Source organism: Meriones unguiculatus, chromosome 11, assembly GCF_030254825.1.
Source record: "Meriones unguiculatus strain TT.TT164.6M chromosome 11, Bangor_MerUng_6.1, whole genome shotgun sequence".
NCBI classification, from domain to species: Eukaryota; Metazoa; Chordata; class Mammalia; order Rodentia; family Muridae; genus Meriones; species Meriones unguiculatus.
Genome location: NC_083359.1, coordinates 10,706,289 through 10,734,127, shown reverse-complemented (window position 1 = coordinate 10,734,127; position 27,839 = coordinate 10,706,289). Strand labels below are relative to the sequence as shown.

Here is a 27,839-nt window from a genome sequence, read left to right as displayed (position 1 = left end):
AGGTGCTTCCTGGGAGTGATGCTCTCATATCTGAATGTCTGAGAAGCCTAAGGACCAAGTGGAGCCAGATGGAGGCCAAGGGTATAAGAGGATGCTGGCAAAGAATGGAGGCCACCAGAGGTTCATGGGCAGGAGAGGAAGCCAGTGTGTACTTTGGATCCTGACTTTCCTGTTGGCTGTTTGACATTGAATAGGAGAGCGACATTGAACTATGAGGAAATATGTCTATGCAGGAGACCATGACAAGAATGCATGGTGAAGGGTGGGCAGAAGCCCACGAGAATCTGTTCTGTGCCCTAGATCCTGCGTTTCATGGGCGACCCCCACCTACACGGCACCCAGGAGACGATCTTGGGGAACTACATTGTGCACCGGGGGCTGGTGGAGCCAGATCTGCGGGATGAGATCCTAGCCCAGCTGGCCAACCAGGTGTGGCGCAATCACAACGCCTACAATGCCAGGCGTGGCTGGCTGCTGCTGGCCGCCTGCCTGAGTGGCTTCGCGCCTTCCTCGCACCTTGACAAGTTCCTTCTCAAGTGAGTGCAACCCACGGGGCAATAGGTGGCCGGGTAGGAGCTTGGGAGTCAGGCCAGTGGGTGCCTCTGTGTCGCCAGAAGACCAACCAGCTCGGGTGGCAGCCAGAGCTGCAATCGCTGAACTGAACCCAGAGCTGGAAGAAAGGCAGGCTTTACTGCAGAGGGGAGGAATCAGGTCAGAATGGATGAAAACTGACAGAACCCAGGGTGGGGCAGAACAGGGAGGCATGGAGAAATCTAAGAAGCTAAGAGTTCTGAGCTGAAGTTGTGGGTCAGACACGGGTTAGGAACACAGCTGGACTCAGAAGCCCCGATTCAGATCCCAAGTTGAGCTCTGTGACTTTTAACGTCTCCAGGCCTTGGTTTCACCTCCTATAGAAAGGGGGTGGTGATGACAACTACTCTGTAGTACATGTTAAGTTCGCGGGCCAGAGATGAGCAGATGGCAAGGGCCTTGTGGGCATTTCCGCGATGACGGCATGTCCCCGCTGCTGCTGTGAAAGATAGTGCATGGGCCCACCACGTGGCTCAGGGCCAGTATGTCTCTTTCTCTGCTGTAAGTGGGCGATGGTAACAGGATCCACCTAGCGGGAGAGCGATGAGCCCCAGATTGTGAGGGACCTCTGTCCAGGCCAGCATGCAGAAGGCGGCCGTTCCTCAGCCAGTACTGTGACTGGTGACTCCACCAGCAGGGTAGGCCCCCTGACTGCCTGGGTGGGGTCTTCTCGAAAGCATGACCCTGGTCCCTCTCAGGGCAGAATGGATAAAGGCAAGAGGGGGACCTGCTAATGGGAACAGCTCACTGGCCCTGAGCTGAGTTGGACCATCACAGCCATCTCTTACACAGATGAAAATTAGGAAGCCAGGCGAAGAGCGGACAGTCGCCCAGACTATGGAGTGAAGAGATGAGGGCACAGCCCTCCAGAGGCAGGTTCTGGCCCATGCTTAGTCACACACCCCATCCGAACAATGCCATTCTACTCCATCTTGGGACTTCTGTGCTAGACTGAATACTTCTGGGCTAACCTGGGACTTTCTTTTTTTTAGGCCAGCCTCAGCACTCTAGGCTGTGAGAGACCATTAGGGTTCTCTCTAACCTTACTCATTTGTGAGGTAACCTGAGGCTGTTCCACTTCACCTTAGCGCTAAGGGCTAGCCTGAGCCTCCAGGAGGCTCCAACTCCCTATTCCTCCCCCAGGTTTGTGTCTGATTATGGGCAGAATGGCTTCCAGGCTGTGTGCCAGCATCGTCTCCTGCAAGCTATGGGCTCGGGGGCTGCCCGCACCTTTCCCCCAACGCAGCTCGAGTGGATTGCCATTCAGGAGAAGGCCAGTATGGCTCTAGATGTGAGCTGCTTCAATGGTACGTAGGCTCAACCCTCAGGGTGCTTCTCTTCCTAAAGGAAGAGCAGCTGCAGTCAGCAGCAACCACCGAAGGTTCTGAAGCTAGGGAGGGACTCATGCCAATGTGGCAGTGCAGGGACGTGGGGGCTGAGATATGGGATAAGGGCATGGGAGCCAGAGAGGCTGGCCTGGAGATGCTCCAGACTGAGTTCAGCAAATGGCTGTGCCAGGTGACCAGTTCTCCTGCCCGGTGCACGCCTGGAGTACGGGAGAAGCAGTGGCCGGAGACATTCTAAAGCACAGGTTGGCTCCCAGAATGCCCCACACAGCACCCTATGACTTTGGAAGGAGGGAGGGGCAGGAGACACAATCCCTGGGGAGTCCAGAGGACCATTTTGGTTGTACCTGGGGCCCGACTCCTGGCGCAGGGTCCAAACAGTGCCTAACAATTTTTTCAGTATTTCTATTCCTCTGCATACTGATCAGGGGGATAGCTGATGGTTGGAGGGGCTGGACAGTGGCCATGAAGAATGGAGTCCAGTGGGCAGAGCTGGCTGGGCATGACTATGTGCTGGACCTGGTGTCAGACCTGGAACTGCTCAGGGACTTCCCTCGGCAGAAATCCTACTTCATTGTGGGTGCAGACGGGCCTTTGGCTGGCAGGGGAGACAACAGAGGGTACGTAGTTACTTGCCCAGACCACCTCTCCTGGGCAGCTGGCTCTGCCCACCTGTCGGTGGGAAAGGCTGAGCTCTGGGGGTGGGGTCTGGTTTTTTATTTGGTGGTTTGAGCTAAGTGGATCTTGAGCCTCTGAGCTCAAGGCTTCCTCCTACTCAGCGTCTAGAGCCTGGAGCTGCCACTCAAACCAGGACACATGGGCATTTCGGGCGACCTCTTTGGGGTCAGCCATCCTGTGCCTCCCCTTCCATCCACAGGGTGTTTGGGAACTGCTGGGATTCAGATGAGGACACACCCACAAGACTCCAGCCCCAGGACCACGTGCCCAAAATGCCTGCCTTTGATGAATACTGCAGCCACAAGGAGGACGCTGCAACCAGGGACACTGAGGCCCAGAGATGGACATCGACCCGCCAAGGTCAACCAGCAATGGCCACTGCACCAGAAGGAAAAGAACCAGAGGGTGTGGAGAGCCACAGGAGATGTAAACTTGGCCCTTCTGTGCCCTCACCAGCTGTGGACAGCACTGGAGAGCCCGCGGTGCCCCCCCGGGAGTTGGATGGCTACTTGGACAGCCTCTTCGACCCTGTGCTGGCCTGTGGGGATGCGGTAGGGATACAGACGGTGGCAGCAGGTGGCAGGCTCAATAGCACACCCTACCAGAGACGTGTCCCATGTCCTAGGGCGACACCTGAGCCCCACAGCCTGGCAGCTGGGGGTGTCCCTGGCCAAACGTCCCATAGCTAAATGTCAGGACCCAGCTGTCACATGTGGCAGAAGCCACCCTTATGGAATGGCTTTGCTGGATCACCTGTTCCCAAATCTCACAAGACTCCCTTTGCCCTAGGAAACCCCAGCCCAGACACTGACTCCCACGGGCCAGTCCTTGTGGAGGGGGTGGGTTGGGAGCTCGGGCTGGTGTCAAGTGCCTGTTGCCATGGATCCTGGGGATCACAGCAATGAGGCAGTCACTGCTCGCCCCAGGACCTGGAGAAGCCGACAGCCGTCGCCTACCGCATGAAAGGTGGGGGCCAGCCGGGTGGAAGTAGCAGCAGCGCTTCTGAAGACACCCCAAGGAGACCTCCAGAGCCGAAGATCAAGCCCAGTCAGTGCTTCCTGAGCATGTGAAAGGGCTAGGGTTGGGCAGGGCACAGGGGTGCCCCTGCCTCCCCAACACCTGTGCCCTCTGCCCGGTTCCCCAGTCCCAGGCTTGGATGCTTCCACACTGGCTCTGCAGCAAGCCTTCATCCACAGGCAGGCTGTGCTACTGGTGAGTGGGAATAGGGCACAAAGTTTGTGTGTGTGTGTGTGTGTGTGTGTACATAGGAATAGGTTCACCCGGTCACTCTGGCCACCTATCCCCAGGCCCGGGAGATGACCCTACAGGCTTTGGCCCTTCAACAGCAGCCCCCTACTGCAACCCCGAGACCCCAGCTCCCAGAGGTGAGCAGAGATGCCCAGGATAAACAGGAATACTGTGGTACCCAGGGCTCTACTGTGCCTCCCTGAGGCCAGGACTCCCATAGTCCACTTGGGGCAGAGATGGGGTGTCTGGGAATAAGCCAGTATGTCCTGGATGCCCACTTCACAGTCTGCTCTCCACAGAGACCCCTAGCGCCAGAGGCACGGCCAAAGTGTGTAGGCATCGGCCCCCCAGCCAAGCCTGTGCTCGTGCGCCCCACTCCACAGTCGCTGTCCCCAGGCTCTGTGGCAAAGGCTCCAAAGACCCCTAGCAAGCCCGTGGCTGCCCCAATCCTAGTTCAGGACTGGGCTCCTCCAGAATCCGGTGAGTGCCCATCCAGGAGCAGAGGCTGCCCAGATAGGCCAGGGCAGCTGGGCCCCGTAGCCTCACCTGGCCACCTGCCCTCACAGCCTCAGCCTCCCCGGAGCTGGTCCGGTATTCCACACTCAACTCAGAGCACTTCCCACAGCCCACACAGCAGATCAGAAGTATCATCAAGCAGTACAAGCAGCCACCCTGGGCAGGACGCCCTGAGACCCGCAGGTGGGTCCAGACGCCAGCCCTCGGCTTGCCTTCAGCAGCTCTGTACTGGGCTCATCATCGCTCAAGCTGGGCAGCAGGAGGCTCCGGCTGCCACGGTCTCCACTGTGTTGGACAGCCTCTGCCCCTCTCTCGTGCTTATTTGTGTTGGGGTCTGGGGGAGGGAGGGGTGGCTCCCCATCATGGGGATTGTGGGTAAGGGGATACCTAGTGTCTAACTTGCCAAGGGCCACCTGCTAGAATGGACGGTGCCAAGGTGTTCAGGAGGCCCCCTGACCCCCATGAGGAGGCCCTAATGATCCTGAAGGGACAGAAGGCTCATCTGGCAGTGGTGCCTGGCACTCAGGTGAGGAGTGGGTTGGGTACCCCAGGAGGCCAGAGGTCTCAGAAGCCAGCTGCCCCCTCAGTATGGCCCTATGCCTCCTCTCCACGGCTTCCTTACTGCCCCCTGAGTGTTCTGTTTGTGGTGGGACAGGTGTCCAGAGAGGCTGTGGCCCTGGTGAAGCCAGTGACCAGTGCTCCAAGGCCATGCATGGGGCCCGCTCCAGGTGAGGGCCAGGAGGATGGGACATGAAAGTGTGTTTAAGTGAGTGAGTGAGCCTGTGAACTCGGGAGAGTCTGGGAGGCGGGGGCTGTGTGTCTCTGAGTAGAAGTGTGCACAGTGTGGGCACTGGGGTCATTCTAACATCACCCCCTAAATCCCCCAGCTTCATTGAATCCTCCCGAAGCTCATCAAAACAACACTATTTGTTTTTACCTGTGAACACAAGGCAACAGAAGCACAAAGACGCTTCACAGGGTCACACAGCTTGAAAGCGTCAGACCAGTGATTTAAACCCTTGAACAGGAAAGGGAATCCCTAATCAGGCAGTGGCCGTGAAATATGAGCCAGCTCATATCCTGTCTCTGACCAAAGCTCCTATGATGGACACCAGACTCTTCTCTGTGATCTTGACCATCCTGTATCTCCCCAGTCCTGTGACCTTCCTCCTCCCCTCTTTCCCCTTGGCACATTCAATTCCTGTAACTGGCATACCAAGCCCGCTCCTGCCTCAAGACCTTTGCACTTGCTGTCTCCTCCAAGAGGAATGCTCCCCTCACAGTCTTTGGGTGTCTGGCACCATCTTGCCCATCAGGCAGATGTCAGGTCAAATGTTACTTTGGAGAGGTTTGCCCAGCCCACCTGAACCACCCTGCTCTGCTTCTCTGAGACCTCCTATCACCCTGAGCACCGTAACTCCCTCCCTGGTCCTGCCTTTCCTGCTGGGTCCTAAGAAGCCCCTCTCTGCCCCTACCTCTGACCTCCACAGTGCAGCCTTCAAGGTCCCTGGAGCCTCCAGAGGAGCCTGTGCAGACACAGCTGCACCGCCTAGCCAACCCCAACTTCTATGGCTACCAGGACGCACCCTGGCGGATCTTCCTGCGCAAAGAGGTGCCGAGGCAGACCAGAGGATGGGCTAAACATAGGCAGAGCTAAATATGTGGAGACCTATCCAGGGAGCCAGGACAGGGGAACCATGAAGAACAGGAGTGGGGCTGGAGCTAGGGTAAAAGTCAGCCAGGAGCTGCATCTGGGTGTGGGCTCCAACCAAGAGGAGGGGCAACCCAGGGGTGACTGAGACCTGCCCACACAGGTGTTTTACCCTAAGGACAGCTACAATCATCCCGTGCAGCTAGACCTCCTGTTCCGGCAGGTGAGGGCTTCTCTCCTCCCACTGCAGGGTCTGTGGGTGGAGCGTTGCTCTACCGATTACCCCTCTTCCATGAACAAGGTTAGTAGGGCCACACGTCCATTCTAATAACGAGTCACAATCCAATCTAAGCAGATGTGCACACCTGTAACCCTGGCGCCCAGAAGGTGGAGGGAGGAGGGTCAGGAATTTTGATACAAGGCCCTGTAGCAACAAAACAAAACAAAACCAAAAACAGTCACTCGAGTTCAGATCCCAGCCTCACTGGAAACATGTGGAAACTAAGGCCTGGGAAAGTGGAAAGGATTAGGATGGTGGCCATGTGAAGTACTGGCTAACAAAAGCAACCCAGTTCACAGATGACCCGGTGCTGCAGGACAGGAATCCTTCCCACTCACGTACCTAGACCCTAGAGCTCAGCTTCTGGCAGGGGCACCCTGAGCCAGCTGGCCCGGGCATGCTTGCTCCTGCAGATCCTGCATGACACGATGTCCGAGGCCTGCCTCCGCATATCCGAGGATGAGCGGCTCCAGATGAAGGCCCTGTTTGGTACCGTGGGGAAGGGGATGCTGATGGGCAACCAACCAGATTGGCCGGAAGGAGGCTAGGGATATACCTCACCCTCTTTCCTCTCACACATGCCCATCCTTATTCAGCCTCTCCAGGCTGCCTGTTCGGGGGTCAGCAACCACGCAGTATGGCCCTTTCCCCAATCTGCGGCTTCTAGTTCCCAGCACAGACATTGGTCAGACCCCTTACTGTTGGTACCAGGCTCTCAGCCCTCAACTTCCTGAGATGTGAGCTGGCAAGGAGGGAAAGAGGGTCCTCATCAGAATTGGTCTCCCTTAGCCCAGAATCAGCTGGACACTCAGCGACCTCTGGTAACAGAAAGTGTGAAACGGGCTGCAATCAGCATGGCCCGAGACAGCTGGGAGATCTACTTCTCCCGCCTCTTCCCAGCGATGGTACGAGCCCCTGCTCACCCCTTCCTGCCTGCCTGCCTCCCCAGAGCAGCCAGGGATAACGACGGAAGGCCTCACCAGGCTCACCCTTCCTAGGGCAGTGTGGGCACTGGTGTGCAGATCCTAGCTGTATCCCACACGGGCATCAAGCTCCTGAGGATGGTCCAAGGCAGCAGGGAGGCCAGCAGACAGCTTCGGGTCCTGTGTGCATACAGGTGATTGGCAGACAGGTGGGAGTACGCTGTCTGGACATAGGCACAGACCGGCATCCACAGCTCACTGTGCTTCTCAGCGCTTTATTAGCACCTGTGATGTTCTGGCTGTGCCACGCCTTTTACTCAAGCCCATGTTAGAGATCTGGAAAGTGAAGCACAGAGAGAGAAATTGGTGGTCTCCGGCCACATAGGCAGGAAGTGGTTGAGCTGAAAGCCTTGCCTCCAGGGTTCGCTGTACAGAGAGGCAAGTGCTGAGATCAACCAAGTCCTGGGGGAGGAGATGGCTCCAGCCCTGAGACCCTGATGAGTGCCCAGACTCCTTACTGGAGTCCCTTTGACCCTTTCTTCTTTCTTTCAAAGATTTGTTTATGTATACATGGTCTGTCTGCATGTACACCTGCACGCCAGAAGAGGGCACCAGATCTCATTATAGATGGGTTGTGAGCCACCATGTGGTTGCTGAGAATTGAACTCAGGACCTCTGAAAGAACAGCCAGTGCTCTTAAGCTCTGAGCCATCTCTTCAGCCCCCTTTGTCCCTTATGGGAGAATGCTGATCACTGGTTGGGTGGAAGCTCCTTGCTCTGAAGGATAAAATGGAGAAAACTGGGCCAATGGGTGAATCGAAGATATCGTGTGGGCAAAGTCTGGTTTTGTGGTTAGACTGAGAGACTGGAATACGGTACAAGGGGTTTTAAGAGCCACACAGAACCCACAGATGGGTCAGAGAGGGGAAACAGGAACAGAAAACACCTGAGGGCAGGCACCTCTTTGGCCACAAGGACCTGCCCCCATACCACTGCCCCCCCCCCCCAGTTTTGCAGACATCCTATTTGTGACCATGCCGTCACAGAACATGCTAGAGTTCAACCTGGCCAATGAGAAGCTCATCCTCTTCTCAGCCCGAGCTCGGCAGGTCAAGACCCTCGTAGACAACTTCATTCTGGAGCTGAAGAAGGTGAGGGTTCCTCCACGCGTGTTGCCTGCTGCTGCCAGACAGATGTATCACAGCCCCCCTGCCCCGACAGTGTGAATGCACTGTGTGCGCACACACCACACAACACATCCACAGACTAACCCTACCCTTTGGCAGCACGTGTCCCAGGCCCATCCCCCAGCCCAGGGGGATCAGAAGGCTCAGGGAGGGACCCGTGGCTAAGGCACAAGAGTGTGGTCAGCAACCCCAGGCTTCCATCCTGTGTACCGCCTGACCCCCTGCCCATCTAGGGAGCACCCCATCACTTCCCCTCGCCCACGGAGGCTCTGTGCCTTCTCTGATGTGTTGGGGGCATGAAAGCAGAGGAGGGGCTGGAAGCCCCTGGAATGAAGGCCGCACACGGCACTCTATTCCGGGTGTTTTCCAGGGTTCTGACTACGCGGTGGCAGTGAGGAACTTCCTGTCTGAAGACCCAGAGCTGCTCTCCTTCCACAAGGGTGACATCATCCACCTGCAGCCCCTGGAGCCACCTAGAGCGGGTCAGCTCCGTGGCGGGGTGGAAGTACGCAAAAGAAGGGAAGCTGAGAAAAGGCCTTCCCTGGTACATGCTGACGCGAGCTCCTTCCGCAGGCTACAGCGCTGGTTGTGTAGTCCGCAAGAAACTGGTGTACCTGGAGGAGCTGCGGCGGAGAGGCCCTGATTTTGGTGAGTACTCGGGGCTACCCCAAACCTGGAGGACCAGACAGGGTTGCTAGTCCAGGCTCCAGAACCCACTGCAGGCATAGCAGTCTATCGATGGCCCCTTGGTCTCCTGCAGAGACCTGACAGTGCGAGCCAGCAGCTCGCACTATCTCTGACTGCTTTTCGGGCCAGACAGTCTGTATCTCTTGTTGCTTTTGGCATTCATCCCCAGCACCACAAAAAGAAAAGGAAAAAAGCCAAAAACAATTCTAAGAATGGCTCAAGGGGGCACCCAAGCCTCCCCAAAGGCTTGTCTGTCCCAAGTCTTTGGGTTTTCCTCTACTTGTCCCTAGGCTGGCGGTTCGGGGCCGTCCATGGGCGCGTGGGCCGCTTTCCTTCAGAGCTGGTGCAGCCCGCCGCTGCGCCAGACTTCCTGCAGCTCCCGGCCGAGCCGGGTCGGGACCGGGCTGCCGCGGTGGCCGCCGCCGTGGCCTCTGCAGCAGCCGCACGGGAGGTGGGGCGCCGGAGAGAGGTGAGGGGCAGGGAGAACACTCCGTGGGCGGGGCTAGCCGTGGGATTCAGCCAATCCCATGCAAGGGACTGGCCTGGAGGGCGGGGCCTGTCCTGGGAGCAGAGTCCCGGTAAGTGAGAAAGGTTCGAAGGGTCCGGAAGCGTGGATGGGAGGTCAGCTTTCACAGGAGGGGCGGGATGGGCGTGGCGATGGGCCTTGGCAACTGCACCTATCCCGCAGGGTCCCCCAGTTAGGGCGCGGTCCGCAGACAGCGGAGAGGACACCGTGGCGCTCCCACCGAGCACAATGCTCGAATTTGCCCAGAAGTATTTCCGAGACCCTCGGAGGCGTCCCCGGTGGGTAGTGATCCGGGCTCCTCTTCCCCTTTTCTGTGTTGTCTTGAAGTCTTGGCGGCTGATGGCTGTTGGCGGCCAGCCCCACTCTGAAGTCTCAGCCTCTGGGTGCCCTCCTATGGCTAGACTGACTGGAAGGGGCAGAGATGTGGCCAAAGGTTGGGGGCCACGACTGGGTAGCGGCGCCCGTTTGTTGCAGGGATGGCCTCAAGCTGAAGTCTAAGGAGGACCGGGAGTCCAAAACTCTGGAGGACATGCTTTGCTTCACTAAGGTGCATGTCCTGTGCCTCAGTTTCCTTGTCTGTAAAGTGGTGATGCAAAAACCTTCTGTCTATCCCCTAGAGCAGATACTTGTCCCCATTGAAAGCCTCTGGCTCTCAGAGTCTGGAGCACTGTGTCCCTGTTTTGTGATGTGGACCCTCCTGTTATCATACAGCCTGAAAGTATGGTGCAGTCCCTGTCTATTCCGTCCCAACTCCATCGTGACACAATCCCTCCGTCTCCTCACAGGCCCCGATCCAGGAATCCCTCATTGAACTCAGTGACAGCAATCTCAACAAGATGGCGGTTGACATGTTCCTAGGTGTGTGGGATGGAGCACTATGTCACCTGTGTTCATTACCTCTCTTCCCCAAGCCTGAGACACTTTGAAGACCTCTAGCTGTCTCAGCTGCAGCCTCAGAGAGAGGGAATAGACCTTGGGATGGGCATGGTGGGCCTGAGCAGGATGGGTCTTTCCTACAGCTGTGATGAGGTTCATGGGAGATGCCCCACTGAAGGGCCAGAGTGAACTGGATGTCCTCTGCACCCTCCTGAAGGTCAGTCCTGAAGTGTGTGCCCCATGCTTCCTGTTTGCTCCTGGTCTTGGTTTCCCCGCCTGTCAGTCAGAGCGCAGTGGGACACTTCTTATGTTGTCCAGAGAGGAATGAACGCAGGAATGCATCTTGCAAGTGCACGGAGGGCTGAACGCTTTCCTACCTGCCTCAGCGAGTGACCTCACCTGCCTTTTTTTTTTTCCTTCAGTTTTGTGGGGACCACGAGGTTATGCGAGACGAATGCTACTGCCAGATTGTGAAACAGATCACAGACAATACCAGCTCCAAGCAGTGAGTCACCTAGGACCCCTAGCCTGCTGTGCCCACACTGCGCCACCTCGGAATTTCTCCTTCCTCAGCCTTGCCCCACTCCCCTTCTTCCCTGCTTTATGCTTTGGGACTTGCTTGGCTTGGAACATACCATTTGCAACCCTTTTTCATTGCCAGAAATGTTCACTTTTCAATCCCTAGGAGTGTGGGATGGAGTACTGGCTCTTGGCTGCATGCAGCAGAAATCCGACTCGGGGTGGATTTCTATTGGTTCAAGCAGCTGGAACTCAGTCAGGCTGTGCTTTCAGGCACAGCTGGGTCCATTAGAAAACAAGATTTCAAGGATGAGGCGATGGCTGAGAGGTGGAGAGTGCTGGCTCCTATCCCAGAGGAACTGAGTTCAGTTCTCAGCACCCATGCCAAGCAGCTCACAACTGCCTGTGACTCCAGCTCCAGGGGATCCAACTCTATCTTCTGGCCTCTACAGGCACATGCGCGCGCGCGCGCACACACACACACACACACACACACACACACACACACACAAACACACACACTAATCATCAAATCTTTAGAAAGATGACACTCTTCCTGTATCCTCTGGTCCTCCTTCCTTTCTTCCAGGTTGATAGTATTCCCATATGGTCTCTCTCATAGTTAGCAAAGTGACAGCTTTGGGAAACATTTCTTCAGCTCAGGAATCACAAGAAGAGCAATACTGAGTCAATTTGCTACAGAAATTCTCAAAACCAAGATGTACTGTGGGTCACCACCCACTGCAGCCACTCTAAGGCCCCTCTCTTCTTGTTCAGTCGGCCTCCTGAGGGTGGACGGCTGGGCCTTATGACTCCAGTAACAAGTTTGCCAAGTCCTGGCCAGAAGAACACATTTGTTTATGTCAGTCACTGAAGCAAGGAGAGGAAAGATCAGACGGTCCCACACAGCTCCTGGAATCACTCTGTCCGGGGACTTTTTGTAATCTTCCACTTCAGTTGCTTTTTACTACTATTTGGTAAAGCAAAGAAATGAGTATTCAGACTTCATTTTGGGCTTTCAGGAAAGTTTTACCCTTGACGTCCAACTTGGAAAAAAAAAGAACACATTTAGTGGCAGGGTACTGGGAGGTGAGTGCGCAGAGGTGATTTCATTTCCCGATGGTCAGAAGTGAAGTCTGTGGAGAGGTGCTTTGGTGCTGGGGACCCAAACTTGGGTTCTCACTTTACCTGCCTTGTCATCTTCTCAGCCTGAAAAATGGTTCTTATTTAGCAAGCAAGATGGCTCAGTGGGTGAAGGGCTTGCTTCGCCAGCCTGACGACCTGAGTTCCATCACAGAACTCATGTAACAGAGGGAGGAGAGAACCAACCCGCAAATACGTCCTGTGACCTCCATGGACTCACCATGGCATGCTCCTGCCCACACGTGCGAATACTGCACACATCATTCTTAAAAAGAAAGAAATTATTCTTCCACGTGGTTACCCAACACTAAGTGAATTTCTCCTAATCTCGGCTCCTACTTGTACCCTGTGTATGATAGTTGCTTCAGTCATGGACATGAGGTGTAAAACAAAGAATGGGTGCTCACTTCTGCAACACGTATGTGTATGTGTGTGTGTGTACACTAAATCATTGCATATATAGTATATGTATTCTAAAATTTAGTGTGTGTGTATATATATAGGTATTAAAATTAGAATGATTTGGAGATTAGCATAGCCTCTGCACAAGGATGACAGGCAAATTTGTGAAACATTCCATATTAAAAAAACAGAGTGGGGAAATGTACCCACCCATGAATGAAGACCATAAAGCCCCTCCATTTAACTATCAGACTATTTAAACAGTGAGGAATCTCTTGCTGGCTAAAGAGCAGGCTAAAGCTTGCTGCCAGGGGAGGAAAGTGCCTCTCAGAAGAGACATCACAGTCCTAACAACTCGTCGGTCTGCCTTACACGACAGACTGGGCCTGAGACACTCGTGATGGCTGGGACCTCATCCGATCCAGAGTGCATCTCTGGCCTTCCAGTGAAACCCAAGCCTCGTGTCAGGACTCCTTCAGTCCTCCTCTCAGTGCAGCCACATTGAATAAATATGTTTATCTGCTTTTCAAAAGCAAAAGAACTCCCCAAAATCTAGCTAGATTGGCCTCCATTGGTTCCATACTCATTCTTGAGCCTAGCACAGTGGCTCAGGATGCAGGTGCTGGTTGGTTTGAGTCTGAACTCCAGTTGACCAGCCCTGGATCCTGTGTCCACCCCTCAGACACCTGTGATGTGACCCTGTGTGCTTACAGGGACAGCTGTCAGCGAGGCTGGAGGCTGCTGTATATCATGGCTGCCTACTACAGTTGCTCCGAGGTCTTCTACCCATACCTCAGTCGCTTCCTCCAACATGTGAGCTGGACCCCAGGTCTGCCCTTCCAAGGTGAGGAGCTGTGAGTGGGGACTCTCACACACAGGGACAGGGCATGCAGCCACAGGCTGGGAAAACCAGAGAGCCTGGCCCCCGGAATGTGCCGAGGCAGTAACTGATGTAAATGACCCTACAAACAGCCGTGGAGATCCCAAGGGGGTTGGTGTACCGGCTCTTCTGCTCTCGTGTGGATATAGCCAAGGGAAGCCTTCTCAGGCAGGAATTGCCCTGGGTATTGATCGCACAGAAAGAATTTCCAGGTAGGCTTTGCAAGAGTCAAGGCCCAGAAACAGTACGTAGCATAGAGGAGAAATGAAGCAGGTAGGCAAGAACCCAGGACACCAAAGTAGGGTGCTACTTCTGCTCATGCAGGGTCTTCAGTGGCCTGCAGCTGGAAGCAGCGTCTCAGCTTTACCTCTGCGGTATGGAGGAAGGGGCCACTTCCAGCCTTGTTTCCATAGCAACTCTAAGAAAGAGACATGTCATGGTGATGCACGTCTGTAATCCCAGCTCTCAGGACACTGGGGCAGAAAAATTAGGAGTTCTAGGCCAGCTTGCAAGACTGTCCATCCTTTCTTTCTTTCTTTCTTTCTTTCTTTCTTTCTTTCTTTCTTTCTTTCTTTCTTTCTTCCTTCCTTCCTTCCTTCCTTCCTTCCTTCCTTCCTTTCCTTTCTTCCTTCCTTTCTCTCTCTCTCTCTCTCTTTCTTTCCTTTCTATTTAAAAACTACTCATTATTCTACCCGTTCTCAGGTGAGATTTATACAGTATTCTGCCTGTATGTGTGCCTATGCACCAGAAGAGGGCACCAGATCTCATTATAGCTGGTTATGACTCACCATCTGATTCCTGGGAATTGAATTCAAGACCTTTGGAAGAACAACCAGTGCTCTTAACCTCTGAGCCATATCTCCACCCCTTTCTTTGCTTTGCTTCTTTCTTTCTTTCTTTCTTTCTTTCTTTCTTTCTTTCTTTCTTTCTTTCTTTCTTTCTTTCTTTCTTATTTTTTTTCTTTTTTGGTTTTTCGAGACAGGGTTTCTCTGTGTATAGCCCTGGCTGCCCTGGACTCACTTTGTGGACCAGGCTGGCCTCAAACTCACAGAGATTTGCCTGCCTTTGCCCCCAGAGTGCACCAACAACCAGCTTCCAGCTACCTTTCTTTTTTTTCTTTTCTTTAGCTACCTTTCTTATACTTGCCCAGGGACTGGACCAGCTACAGTGGGCTGGGCCTTCCCATGTCAATCATTAATCAAGAAAGCACCCCACAAACATGTCCATAGGCCAATCTCACTTCCTCAGCTGAGGTTTCCTGCTTTTGGTGTTGCTAGTTTGTGTCAAGTCAACAAAAAATAATGAGTACATCTCCAAAAGATAACGGGACCGGGACCCTCTAATCAATTATAGTGCTGACGGCTGTAGAAAACATAAGGGAGCCCCTCCCCATGAATCTGCCTCTGATTATTAACAGACAGGGATAACTAGGGAAGGGCTCCCAGCTGAGAGATGACTGCAGAACGTGTCATGTAATTCCTGACTCCGCCCTGAAGAGAGAGTGTGTACTCTTAGCTTAGATGCACAGAGCACTAATGGCAGGAGTCTCTACCCTAGGATGCTCAGTGAGGCAGGGAACTTGGCATGCAATCCTGGTTGACAGGGACAGGAAACCATTGTGCCATCCATTGAGCCAGTTGAGAGTGGGCAACCTAGTCGCCAGCTAAGGAGCACAGATATCTCTAAGTCCATACAAAGCCAAGGGCGAGACAATATTGCAACCCCATGAGATGTAGTTTGGCTTCTGCTATTACACCCCACTTCCTAATCTTGGTGAATCACTGCCCCTTGCTGGGTTTACTTTCCTCAACTAGCAAAAAGGAAATAAGACCTACTCCTTGTTGAAAAGATGTAGGGGCCTCATGGCTGGGGTAAGAGGAACCTTTTCCTTTCGTGGCCAGCTTTAAGCAAGGCCTCAGCTCTGTGCCTCTGCAGGGATTGCCAAGGCCTGTGAACAGAACCTGCAGAAGACCTTGCGTTTTGGAGGCCGTCTGGAGTTCCCCAGCAATATGGAGCTTCGAGCTATGTTGGTGAGCCTACAGCAGGGCCGGGGAGACACAAGCTCTTCCCAGATGCCCTTGCTAGATACATGTCCGCGGCCTGGTGTGTGGGGATGGCTCCTGTCAATTGCCATGCATGAAGGTTCCTACACAGATTTGCCTCTGGACATGGGGACGCCTGTGAAGGTGAGAGGGTCCAGGCTTTCATCTTTCTCCTGGTTACCCACCTCAGGCAGGCCGCAGTTCCAAGAGACAGCTCTTTCTTCTTCCAGGAGGCCTTGAACGCCATCTGAAAATCAAAACGTGCACTGTAAGTAAGGAGAGTCTCAACGAGCTGGTGATAGAAGGGGAGGGATTCCAGGCTCTGGGGTGGGAGGAGTGAGTATCCGGGAGGTGGAGCTTCTCACACAGCCCTATGCGACAGGGCTGTGCCCCCACTACCTCTGCTAAACTGTGAGTTCAGCATCTGCAGATTCAAGCAACTGCAGACAGAAAATATCTAGGAAAAGTCACACTGGAACAGTACGGAGACCTTTCTTGCCATCTGAATGATACTGTGTGACGTCACCCACACAGCATGCTACTATATTTGTTATTGTCAGCCAGAGATGACTGAAAGTCTAGGAAGCATGTGTGTGAGTCCCATGCAAAAACAAACAAACAAAACCTATTCAATTTTAAGTAATGGACTTGGGCATCTTGGGAGTTTGATATCTGCAGGGCATCTTGCCATAGGCCCCTTACAGATACCGAATGGGTACCAACAAACTGAGACTCCAGGAGCCTAAACATCACACGGCCTAGAGCCACACAGAGCATATGAAAAGAAAAATCAGGAGACAGTTCCAAAAGCTATACTCCGCCAGGCTGAGCCATGGAGCCCTGTGCCCCCTTGTTAGTGGCTAAGGCCCAGCTTTACCTCTCTGCCCCCCCCCCAGGTGGCCCGGGATGTGATAGAGGGGCTGTGTACCGAGATGGCCCTGACGCGTCCTGAAGCCTTCGACGAGTATGTCATTTTTGTTGTCACCAACCGAGGTGAGTATCGGGGACGACTGGGCATTCTAGACTCTTTCATGACACAGCATCACATTGGGCCATGGGAGCCTGTCTACTCTGCCCTGATGGCCAGGCCGAAGGTCACTTTCTCTGAAGTTCTTACCCTCCATGAGAGCAGACGTTTATTGAGCACAGATGGTAGGCACTATTCTCCCCAAGGCTTTCATTTCTCCCACTTTGTTATGTTCTGAACAAGCCTGCCTCCCCTTCCAGACTGGTTCACGGAGGACGGAACCTCTGAATGCTGCTTTGGTCGCTCAGGCCCTGAGGGGTCTCCTCAGTCAAAGACTCTCTATAGTCTTACAGTTCGGGAAAGTTTCATCCATAAAAACCAGACTCCTGAAATCCCACACAGGACCATTCGCTCCAGCCCTCAAGCCCTCCTCAGGTCTTCTCCCAAGGGCCCCTAGGTACACAGGGAACCTCTCATACAACCCAGAACCTCTGCAATGTGCAGCAGGCCCATTCTAGGCTAGTCTTGCCTTCCACAACTGGTAGTCACAGCCGTCTCCAGCCATCCCCTCAAAAGTACCGTCTCGAGGGGCGGGACGGCAGGTTGCAGAATGGCCCTAACAGAAGACGTTTATTGCGCATAGATGGTAGGCATGATTCAAAGTATTTAATGGCATAAACTCCTGCGCTCCGTTTGTTTCTGCCTGGGGATATTCTGAGAATCAAACTCAGGGTCTTATGCATCCTAGCCAAGCCGTCTATGACTGATGCCATAAAGTCGTTTAACTTCCACAACTCTGTGGGGCAGACTGTTTTCTTTGCTGTTTACAGTTGGGGGAACTGAAGCCCAGAGAAGCTATATCAGTTTCCCATGACTGTTATAACATATGACCAGAGTCCCAGTGACTCATAACAACACAGACGGATTATCTTATAGCTCTGAGGGTCAGAAATACTAAAATAGGAACATGGCTGGGACTTCTTTCTTCTTGAAGCTTTAGGGGACGTTCCGTTTCCACCCTTTCTCAGCTTCTCCAAGCTACCCTGTCTCTGCAGCCAAGAGTGTAGTCTTCAGATGTCCTTCTCTTGCCCCAACCTCAACTCTGTTTCCACATCTCTGACTTGAGCCTCTTGACTCTCTTATCAGGACTTTTAGTGCTTCCATTTGACCCTTAATCACATCTGCAAAGACCCTTTTGCCATAAGGTGACATAGTCACAAGTTCTAGGCATTAGGATATTGATATCTCTAGGGAAACTTTCTCAGACACTGCAGCAACCTACTCAAGGCTACACAATGGAGGTCAGAATCCAGGCAAGGTTTCTGGACTCTTATCATCATGCCAAGCAGCTCTCCGGAGTACAGTTTGACTGAAGAAACAGGATAGTGTCTTTAGGGTTTTATTGCTTTGAAGAGACACCATGACCAAGGCAACTCTTAGAAAAGAAAACATTTAATTGGGGCTGGCTCACAGTTTCAGAAGTTTTAGTCCATTGTCATCATGGTGGGGAGCATGGCAGCATCCAGGCAGAAGTGATGCTGGAGCAGGAGCTGAGAATTGTATCTTGATCTGCAGGCAACAGAAGGGGACTGTGTTCCAAACTGCCCCTACAGGACACACTTCCTCCAACAAGGCCACACCTCCTAATAGTGTCACTCCCCAAGCATTCAAACAGATGACTCTATGGGAAGCATACCTACCCAAACCACCACAGACAGAAAGCAGAGCATCAGCGCAAGGCAGAATCCTGTGTACCTCTCTTCCAGCATAACACTCAGGCCTTTGACCCTACCCACCACAGATGTCCAGCAAGGGAGCTAGGATTTCTCAGTGCAGAGCCCAAGGCCTTTTCCAGACCCTGGTAGGCACTCTGGAGCACTCAAAGCTCTGTCCTTGGGAGGAATGGAATGCCACTTGTTTCTGTGAGTTGCAGCTCTGTGAGCTCGTTCCCCTTTTTCAGGAAGGTGCATCCTTAAGGGGGAACTTCTCTCGGCCGGCAGGTCGGTGCTGCGCCTCACTTGCACCACAGCTTCCTTCTCCCAGCCATGCTTCTTTCTCCCTGTAGGCCAGCACGTGTGTCCACTGAGCTGCAGGGCCTACATCCTGGACGTGGCCTCTGAAATGGAGCAGGTGGACGGCGGCTACACGCTCTGGTTCCGGCGGGTGCTGTGGGATCAGCCGCTGAAGTTTGAGAATGAGCTGTACGTGACCATGCACTACGGTCAGGTTAGAGATGTGACTCTGTTACTCTTACAAAATGACGGGGCTTTGCCAGGAGACACACAAAGCTTTAGCGATTCCACTTACAAAACAGGACCACACTGTTGGATGTGGTGGCACACACCACATCCTAGTGCTCGGGAGACAGAGACAGGCGGATCTCCCTGAGTTAGAGGGCAGGCTGGTCTCCACAGGAAGCTCCGGGCCAGCGAGGGATACATAGGCCTTTCCTGGGGACCACACAGTGTTGAGACACCTCTGCCTAGTGTGCTACTCAAGCACCAGAGAAAGCCTGATACAAACTTGTTCTGCAGACCTACAGGGTCAGAGACTCTAGAAGCAGCTCTGACGTCTGCTTTTACACACTCTCCGCCTTCGGTCTCCATTCCGAGAAGCGTGTATCTGATGTACACGTGTGTCCACAATACTGTTATGCTTTGTTCTACCCAGCTCGCTCTTCCCATGTCGCTATGGAAACTCCCTCACAGTCTCCGTCCCTCAGAGTCCTGCTCCTATAGACGACACCTATCCTCATTCCCCACAAACCAGAAAGCGATGAGCCATAAACTCCTACAAGTTGGGAGGACTGGAGTGAATGCAGCCACCCGACTCAGGGCCCCTGACATTGAACGCCTGAGCGTGCCCCAGTCCGGCAGCCCCTCATGCAACTGCTTCCCACAGGTTCTGCCCGACTACCTGAAGGGCCTCTTCAGCAGTGTGCCAGCCAGCCAGCCCAGTGAGCAACAACTGCAGCAGGTGTCCAAGCTGGCTTCACTGCAGCACCGCGCCAAGGACCACTTCTACCTGCCCAGTGTGTGAGCACCTGTCCACGTGTGTCATCTGGGGTGGAGGGCAGGCCACCCATCTGTCTGTCCCCCACGCTCTCTCTTTTCACACCTGCCAGTCCCTGAAGCGGGGACCGACAGGTGGGTGGGTGCTCAGCAGCCCTCTACCCTCCATGCACAGGCGTGAAGTGCAGGAGTACATGCCAGCCCAGCTCTACCACACCACAGCCAGTGACACCTGGCTCAACCTGGTCAGCCAACACCGGCAGCAGACTCAGGCGCTCAGCCCCCACCAGGCCCGTGCTCAGTTCCTGGGTGAGAGCCAGGAGGAGGGCTGGAGACATAGGGGTGGGGAGCTGAGTCGAGGGTGGCCAGAGGGAGATTGGGGATGCTATTTGCTTTGCACAAAAGCAGTTTTTGGTGGCAGCCGGGCTGCCTGCCTGCCTATCTGGAAAGGCCTGTTACCACCTTCCTAAAAGTATCACCTGGGTTGGAAATGAGGCTGGACAGACAGCTGAGGGTGAAGGAACAAGAAAGTGGGGTACGGGAGGAGGGGAGGAGGGGAGGTGGGGGCCGACCAGAGCAGAGGCCAGCATTTGCGGGCAGCCTCTGCCAGCTCAGGGCCGTGGCTGTCCGGTCGTCTCGGTGCAGGTGTCCTGATGACAGGCTCTCCATACTGCAGGCCTCCTCAGCGCCTTCCCCTTGTTCGGCTCCTCCTTCTTCTTCATCCAGAGCTGCAGCAACATCGCAGTTCCAGCCCCTTGTATCCTCGCTGTCAACCATAACGGCCTTAACTTCCTCAGCACCAAGACCCATGTGAGTGGCCTCTGCCAGGCCCTGCCCACCTGCCTCCTGAACGTCTGTCCTTTGGCACCTTCACCTACTCTTGGGGACATTTACCTCCTGCGTGGTCTGCAGCCAATCCCTTCTCCTTCAGAGCCTTCTTTTGGAAAGTGGATATAATAGAATTCTGGCCCCCAAAAGGGTATGTGAAGGAGACATGTAGGAAAACACACAGAGAGCATGTGGGTAGTGTGTGTCAGGCTGCCAGGGCTTCATACTACATGCTGGGAGCCCTATGCAATACAAGGTCATTTTCTCATATTTCTGGAGACTGAAATTCCAAGCTTTCTGCAGCTTGCGCGCTTTGGTTTTTCCTCGGCTTGTAGACAGTAATTTCTTGTGTCCTCGCATGGCCTCTCTGTATGGTCACATCCCTGGTGTCCATGTGTCCAACTTTTCTCTTCTTATAAGGACACTAGTCATGCTGGAATTGAGCCTAACCTAGTGGCCTCATTTTATCTGGTTAACCTTTTTTGGTGGGGCTCTATAAATCTGTGGCCCAGGCTGACCCTCAGTGATTCTTCTGACTCAGTTTTCCAACACTGAGATTATAGATCTGCACCCCCATGCCTACCTTTTTATCTCTCTATCTGTGATACTGAGGATAGGATCCAGGGCCCCCCATGCCAGGCAAGCACTGTCCCTAGCCCCTTGTAACCCCCTTTTTACAGTTCCTACTTCCAAATATAGTCAGGTTCCTGGTGCGGGGGCTAGGGCTTTCTATAGCCACTAAGGAGCTGGATTCGCCACCCTTTTCTTAGTTCCTGCTCTTAAAAAACAACCTGGTGCCTTCAGTCCCAGCACTCAGGAGGCAGAAGCAGGCAGATATATGGGTCAGCCTGGTCTACAAAACAAGTTCCAGGACAATAGCCAGGGCTACAGAGAGAAGCTCTGTCTTAAAAAACCAAAACAAAGAAAGAAAAAAAAAAGAAAAAGAAAGACATGGAGAGAGAAAAAGAGACACAAACACACACACACACACACAGAGAGAGAGAGAGAGAGAGAGAGAGAGAGAGAGAGAGAGAGAGAGAAAGAGAAGCCTGGGAACAGGAGATTTGCTTAGAGGTGAGTCTAGGAGACACTGGAAAAAGTAAATGGGGGAGAGAAGGGGCAGTGTGCAGCAGCTGAGACCCTGGGAGACAGCACAGAACGTGCCTGCTAAGGTGTGCTCTTCCTCCTGGAGTAAGGAGCTGCCATGACTCCTCACTCTACATGCCCATTGGGCAGGCGTTGAGGGCCGTACCAACTGTCCATCACTCCACCTTTCTCTGCAGCGGGCCCAGAAATAAAGCTCTGTGATAAAGGGATGTGGGTGTTCCCAGAAATAGCATAAAAGTCAGAATACCCAGGGCACCGTCTGCCCTTTGCATCTCAAACATGAGGCATCAGTATGTGTTGGCCCAGTTCCCACTGCTGAGGAAATGGAGATCCAGAGTGGTCGGGTGAGTTGCCTCAAGTCACAGAGCCCATGAGCATCTGAGGAACTGGCATAGAGCCGGCCCTTCTGCCTTCTGACCCGGCTTGCAGGGGAAGGTTTGGCTTAGAGACCATCCTCACCCTCACACCTGCCTGGCTCCTCTGTCCTCATCCCCAGGAGCTGATTGTGAAGATTCCCCTGAAGGAGATCCAGTCCACGTGGACTCAGCAGCCCACAGCCAATTCCAGCTACCCATATGTGGAGATCTCGCTGGGCGACGCGGCAGCGCAGCGCACCATGCAGCTCCAGCTGGAGCAGGTAAGGCCAGCCCTGTCAGGCAGACCCTGCCACTGGGTGCCGGCTTTCTCTTTCTGCATGCAGGGCTCTTCTCCAGCCTGGGCTGTGCCCCAGGAAGCAAGCAGCCCAGTACAGGGAACAGAGCTGTGAGTTATCATGGAGGTCTTCCCAGGAAGCAATTTAGCAGTACGCTGTGGGGAAGGATACCTGTGGTTTGCAGAACTGTGAGGCATTTAGCAGGGTACTCGGAAGATGCACCACGGCAAGGCAAGTCTCAGCCCTCTTTGAATGTTAAGATAAAACTCTGAGAGCCAGGTGGTGGTGCACACCTTTAATTCCAGCACTTGGGAGGCAGAGGCAGGCAGGTCTCTGTGAGTTCAAGGTCAGCCTAGTCTACAGAGCAAGTTCTAGGACAGCCAAAGCTACACAGAGAGATCCTGTCTCAAAAAACCTAAACAAACAAACAAACAAATAAACTCTGGGAGGAGGGGTATAATTCAGTTTCGAGTTAGCTGCTTAACATGTATGAGGCAGTGGGTTTCATCCCCAGCATGGTAGTTAGTGCACAGTACGTACCTGTAATTCCAGCAACCTCAGAAGGCAGAGACAGGATCCTGAGTTCAAGGTCATCCTCAGCTACAAAAGCCAGCCTGGGCTAGAGACCCTGTCTAAAGGAGGAGGAAGAAGAGAAACAAATAGTTGGACTCTTTCTGAGGTCACTGGTGAGTGGACAGGTTCGGCACAGCTCTAAGGATGCTGACCTGGGCTAAGACGTGGCAGCTGTATTGTCACACTTTCTAGACTAGATGACATCTAGACTAGGAAACTAGACTAGGAAACGGTCCCTAGTATCAGAACAGAAAGAGAGATAGAGATGAGTCAGGGAGAGGGACAGAATTGAGGCTGTCCTCATTTTTGTCCTTTCTAGCCTGCCACCTCCCCTTGAGACTGGGCCTGCCACTGTGCCAGCTCTGCTGCTGGAGTAGGAGCCAAAATCAAGACCCCTAGAGAACCTGTGACCCGGGACCAGGCTCCTGGGTGGCCTTCCCCTACACCCCTTTGCCCTGCCTCCCTCTTCTAGGAACCATGATTTTGTTCCCGGCAACCTCTCTGTCCCCGGGTCTTTCAAAGGTCTCTACAAAGGTGATGTCCTAGTTAAGAATACTATTACTATGACGAAACACCATGACCAGAAGCAAGTTGGGGAGGAAACGAGTTATTTGGCTTATACTTCCACATCATAGTCCACCAGTGAAAGGAGTCAAGACAGGAACTCAAATGGGGCAGGAACCTAGAGGCAGAAGCTGATACCGAGACCATCGAGGGTACTGCTTACCAGCTTGCTCCTCGTGGCTTCCTCAGCCTGTTTGCTTATAGAACCCAGGATAGCACCACCCACAATGGGCTGGGCCCTCCCCCATCAATTACTAATAAGAAAATGCCCTACCGCCAGATCTTATGGAGGCCTTTTCTCAATTGAGATTCTCTCAAATGGCACTAACTTGTGTCAAATTGACATAAAACTAGCCAGCACAAGTGCCATACTCCCCTTTCCTGCTCTAGGCTGAGCCCTCCATGGCTCCTCTGGCTCTGTCATCCTTCCATCCCAACTGCTCTCCATCTTCCTTGCCTCTTACAGCTCCGCTCCCTACTCCAGGCCCTTTGCACTGGCTGTTCTCTCTTCCTGAAACGTTCCTTCTCCCTTGATTCCTCCCAGGGCTCCCTCTTTTTATTTGGGTCTCATCATAAAAGCCCCTCCTTACAAAAGCCTCCCTGGGCTCTCCTCCCAAGGACTCGCCGCTCTGCCTCTGTGACCCTCGGCATACCTTGCATTTCATTCATGCGTTTGTTTGCCTGTCACCTGCTTCCCACTGGAACATCAGCATCAGGAGGACAGGGCCTTATCCATCTTATTTGTACCATGTCAACAGCATAGTGCCCAGCACGTGTAGATGTTCAGTGTGTGCTTACTAGGTTGAAAGTGTATGTATGAATGGGTGGGTGGGTGAATGGATGGGTAGATGGATGGATGGCTTGTAGTCCCCTCCTTTGAAGAAGCTCCTGCCTCTCTCCTGTATGTGTAGATGGATATAGTTTTTTATTCATTCCTGATGTTGTAAATTTAAAAGGTATGGCCTAACAAATGTTTATTATTAGGCCATAATTGTTACGGTGGTATTAGTTAACCCACTATCACAATCAAATAAAACACAGACACCTGTTAGATTTTATAATTGCCTTCAAACACCATGGGCTGGGCAGACAATTCCATCTATGCTGTCTCAATAACCTCACCGTCCACCTCCCAACCCCATCCAATGTCATCTGCCTTAACCGTCCTTATCTGGGCCACCTTCCATCCATAATCTTATAAATACTCGCTTATATTTGGTGCTTTTTCCATCCACGCCATCCTTGGAGTCCTTCCTCCTGGCCCATGTGTCTTCTTTTCCATGCTGACCCATCGTGGCATCCTCCTTCCTCCACTCTTTAGTCCTTCTGTCTCCCATGATTCTCCTGTTCCCAAAGCCTGGGAACCTTAGCCACGCCTACCCCATTCTGCCCTGCCCAGGTATTAAGCCAATCAGGTATAATGTCTTAGGCAGATTTACACAACAAGGATAGGTGTATCCAGGCAGGAACCAGCTCTTGAGGGCCAGTAATCAGCATCACTGTACAAGCATTAGGCCAACCCTGAACATGTCCCTTCATTCAACACTTGGACATTGGGCATCTCTTATAACATGCTTTAACAATGTGACTGAGTCCCCTGCTGTGCCGGCTCTCACCACAATCTCAGATCTGTAAAAATCTCTCTACATAACCATGGTCCATACTGGGAAGTATGGATTGGAGATGGCTCCCAGGAGGAGGTGGCTTCCAAGCGTGGTAGCTTGCAGTCTCTGACAGGCTGTGCAAAGGGATCATGAAGGATCCCTGTTTCCCTTTGAGCCTGTTTCTGTATCTGCTAAGCCGGGTATAAACAAAGCCTATGAATAGGCAAAAGACTGACTAGAAGAAAGCTTCGTTGGTCAACCTTCCATCACTGAAAGGCACAGGCAGGCGGATCTCTATGAGGTTGAGGCGAGCCTTGTCTACAAAGCAAATTCCAGGACATCCTGAACTTGTTTGTAACTTCTCTCTTACATAGAGAAGCCCTGTCTCTAAAAACCAGAGAGGGGGGAGAGGAGAAAGAGAGACTATTTTGGGTCACCCATTCTGCAGGGTCTGGAGCTGTGCCGTGTGGTGGCTGTGCACGTGGAGACCATGCTCAGTGCCCGGGAGGAGCGGCTCACACTGCCCCCCAGTGAGATCACCCTGCTCTGACATGGCCTACCTTCTCCATGCTTCCTGCCAGAAGATTTGCTCCACAGCCTGAGGGTAGTTGCTGGGCCTCTCTGGACCAGTGACCAGTGACCCAAGGGCCAGAACCTTGGAGGAAACCAACAGGAAAAAAACCTCAAGAACCCAAGAGGAGCTGGGATGGAATCACGGATGCAGCCAAGGGCTACTTGGCAGAAGTAATTTTTGAAAGCTGGACCACAGAACCTCCAGAAAGCAGACCCTGCCTGGACAGCTGCCCTTGACACGGAATCCCCACACCAGTAGTCTAGATGTATTGGGGCCTGCCTCTAGTTTTGGGGGGGCTTGATACTCAGATCTGCTCCAGCTTCACACCCCAGCATTCCATGTGTCTTGGTCAGGTGCCCCCAGCCTGGACCTCTAACCCTTGGTAATTTCTCTGCAAACAAGAGGTATTCCTGGTAGCTGTGTCCTCCGTGGAGCTGCTCAGAGGCTGGAAAGCAAGCCTGAGGGAGGAGGTAGAGACACAGGTGTACCAGACTCACCCTATGAACAGCATTTCAGGCAGACGCATCTGCCCTTACCCCTCCCTAAGGACCCTTGACACCGACCCCTACAATCTTTTGGTAGCCCCAATCCCAGCTTCAGTCACAGGATAAACTACCCAAGGCACAACAGTGGGGCAGTAGAGAGAGAAGATCCATCTCGGGGTAGGGGCTAGAGAGGCTGAGAAAGAGCTTCCCAGAGATTGGTACATTATGGTTGATTTCTGAAGAATGAGAAAAGTTTACTAAGAATAGGTGGAAAGAGAGGGTTAGAATAGACATTCTAGAGGGAACCACAGTTTCCTGCTGGATTTGCAGATGAAGGGTCTAGCCCAAAAAGATGGCTAATGCAGAATAGGCCCTTTAAAAATACTTGCCATATAAGTGAAAGAATAAATGAAGAAACACTAGGTATTGATGGTATACACCTGTAATCTCAGCCCTCAAGAAGGATTGCTTCGAGTTCAAAGCCAACCTGGGCTACATAGCAATACCCTGTCTCGGGGGAAAAAGATACTGGGGAGATAACTCAGCAGTTAAGAGCATTGGCTGCTCTTCGAAGGGATCTGGGTTCAATTCCTAGCACCCACATTGCAGCTCACAACCATTTGTAACTCCAGTTCCATGAGATATGTTGTCCATTGGTACCAGGCACACACAAGATGCAGACATATGTGCAGGCTAATTACCTAGATACATAAAAAATAAAACTAAAAAAATAAAATGAATGACTGTGTATGGGAAGTTGCTGGTGCTGGGGTGCTGGTGGGAGACACAGAGGCTTGGGAGCTGGGCTAGCTTCACAAGGGCAGCCATGCCATCAGAGGAAGGGCCTGAGACTCATTCACAGTGCCTTGCCAGGCCCTGTGAACTACTATACTGGATAACTATGGACCGGGGCCAAGCCCAGGAGCGGGACCAGCCAGGTGATAAGTGCAGGTACTAGCTCATGGGGCCTAAGATGATGTCACTAGCAGCAGGTGAACCTGGTATTAGAAAGACTGTTGAGGATGTCTTGGACCTGGCTTCTTAGGAATTCATAGGATCATCCCAAGGGCCAGGCAGAACTTTCCCTTCATAGTAGATCTGCTGCCCTTATAACCAGGGAGCAAGGAGCAGGGAGACCTGAGGGAAGGCTGCCTCTGGCCCAGAACCTATGACCTTCAGAATGACTTCAGGGAATGGTGAACTGACAACTTGGGGGAAATTTTGGAGGTCTCAGTAGCAGGAATCTAGGGCTTGACAAGTCAGGATGTTGCAGAGGGTCAAGGAAGAACTTTGATGTCCTTACCCCCGGCTCTCACTTCAGCCTCTTGCCCGAGGCTGTCTTTCTCTAGAAACAGGCACTGAGGGAAGGAAGCAGGCAAGGCGAAATCATATCAGCTGTGGCTCTGGGTAGCTCATTTTGGCTTCCTTAGCCCTGGTGCCTGCCTGTTCTTACTTCTCTTGTTACTGTGAAAAATATCTGATAAAGGCAACTTAAGGAAGGGATATTTCACCTATAGTGGCAGGGTGCAGTCAGTCATGGCAGAGGAGTCCTGGCAGCAGGAGCTCCGGGAGCCTAGTCCCATTTTATTCACAATCAGGAAACAGGAAGATGGACACTAGTCATGGTGAACATGGCCAGCGGGCTAAGTCACTTGGCAAAAAGGAGGTCCATGGGCTCCAACTTGCTCAGTTTGTTCATGCAAACATTCCTTATAATACCATGCTATTATAAAGATTATGGTAATCCCACCAGGCATGGTGGCACAAGCCTTTAATCCCAGCACTTGGGAGGCAGAGGCAGGCAGTTCTCTGTCAGTTCAAGGCCAGCCTGGTCTACATAGTGAATTCCAGGACAGCCAGGGTTATATATTGAGACCCTGTATTAAAAAACATAAACAGAAAATCATAATATAAAGATCTGTGTTTTCTGATGGTCTTAGGCGACCCCCGTGAGAGGGTTGCTGGACGCCCAAAGGGGT

At 52.9% G+C, this 27,839-nt stretch overlaps 1 protein-coding gene and 1 pseudogene across 1 annotated transcript in view; both read left to right on the top strand.

Annotated features, from left to right (window-relative positions):
• Myo15a (myosin XVA) overlaps positions 1-26,559 on the top strand; it is a 48,412-nt gene extending 21,853 nt beyond the window's left edge. The window contains exons 29-65 of the mRNA XM_021639539.2: positions 301-536; positions 1,735-1,898; positions 2,110-2,182; positions 2,366-2,557; positions 2,815-2,975; positions 3,072-3,166; positions 3,542-3,662; positions 3,760-3,827; positions 3,923-4,000; positions 4,163-4,343; positions 4,430-4,562; positions 4,800-4,905; positions 5,035-5,107; positions 5,870-5,991; positions 6,194-6,253; positions 6,724-6,799; positions 7,100-7,215; positions 7,309-7,427; positions 8,243-8,384; positions 8,791-8,902; positions 8,994-9,068; positions 9,398-9,576; positions 9,796-9,911; positions 10,108-10,180; positions 10,419-10,491; positions 10,653-10,726; positions 10,932-11,014; positions 13,287-13,417; positions 15,389-15,483; positions 15,686-15,763; positions 16,392-16,488; positions 18,528-18,688; positions 19,364-19,497; positions 19,649-19,782; positions 20,150-20,283; positions 21,905-22,045; positions 25,250-26,559. Of these exons, the coding sequence (XP_021495214.1) occupies positions 301-536; positions 1,735-1,898; positions 2,110-2,182; positions 2,366-2,557; positions 2,815-2,975; positions 3,072-3,166; positions 3,542-3,662; positions 3,760-3,827; positions 3,923-4,000; positions 4,163-4,343; positions 4,430-4,562; positions 4,800-4,905; positions 5,035-5,107; positions 5,870-5,991; positions 6,194-6,253; positions 6,724-6,799; positions 7,100-7,215; positions 7,309-7,427; positions 8,243-8,384; positions 8,791-8,902; positions 8,994-9,068; positions 9,398-9,576; positions 9,796-9,911; positions 10,108-10,180; positions 10,419-10,491; positions 10,653-10,726; positions 10,932-11,014; positions 13,287-13,417; positions 15,389-15,483; positions 15,686-15,763; positions 16,392-16,488; positions 18,528-18,688; positions 19,364-19,497; positions 19,649-19,782; positions 20,150-20,283; positions 21,905-22,045; positions 25,250-25,351 (4,308 nt within the window). The 3' untranslated portion in view covers positions 25,352-26,559. The remainder of the gene's footprint in view (positions 1-300; positions 537-1,734; positions 1,899-2,109; positions 2,183-2,365; positions 2,558-2,814; positions 2,976-3,071; positions 3,167-3,541; positions 3,663-3,759; positions 3,828-3,922; positions 4,001-4,162; positions 4,344-4,429; positions 4,563-4,799; positions 4,906-5,034; positions 5,108-5,869; positions 5,992-6,193; positions 6,254-6,723; positions 6,800-7,099; positions 7,216-7,308; positions 7,428-8,242; positions 8,385-8,790; positions 8,903-8,993; positions 9,069-9,397; positions 9,577-9,795; positions 9,912-10,107; positions 10,181-10,418; positions 10,492-10,652; positions 10,727-10,931; positions 11,015-13,286; positions 13,418-15,388; positions 15,484-15,685; positions 15,764-16,391; positions 16,489-18,527; positions 18,689-19,363; positions 19,498-19,648; positions 19,783-20,149; positions 20,284-21,904; positions 22,046-25,249) is intronic.
• LOC132646670 (U6 spliceosomal RNA) lies at positions 12,663-12,757 on the top strand (annotated as a pseudogene).
• Positions 26,560-27,839: the final 1,280 nt, after the last annotated feature.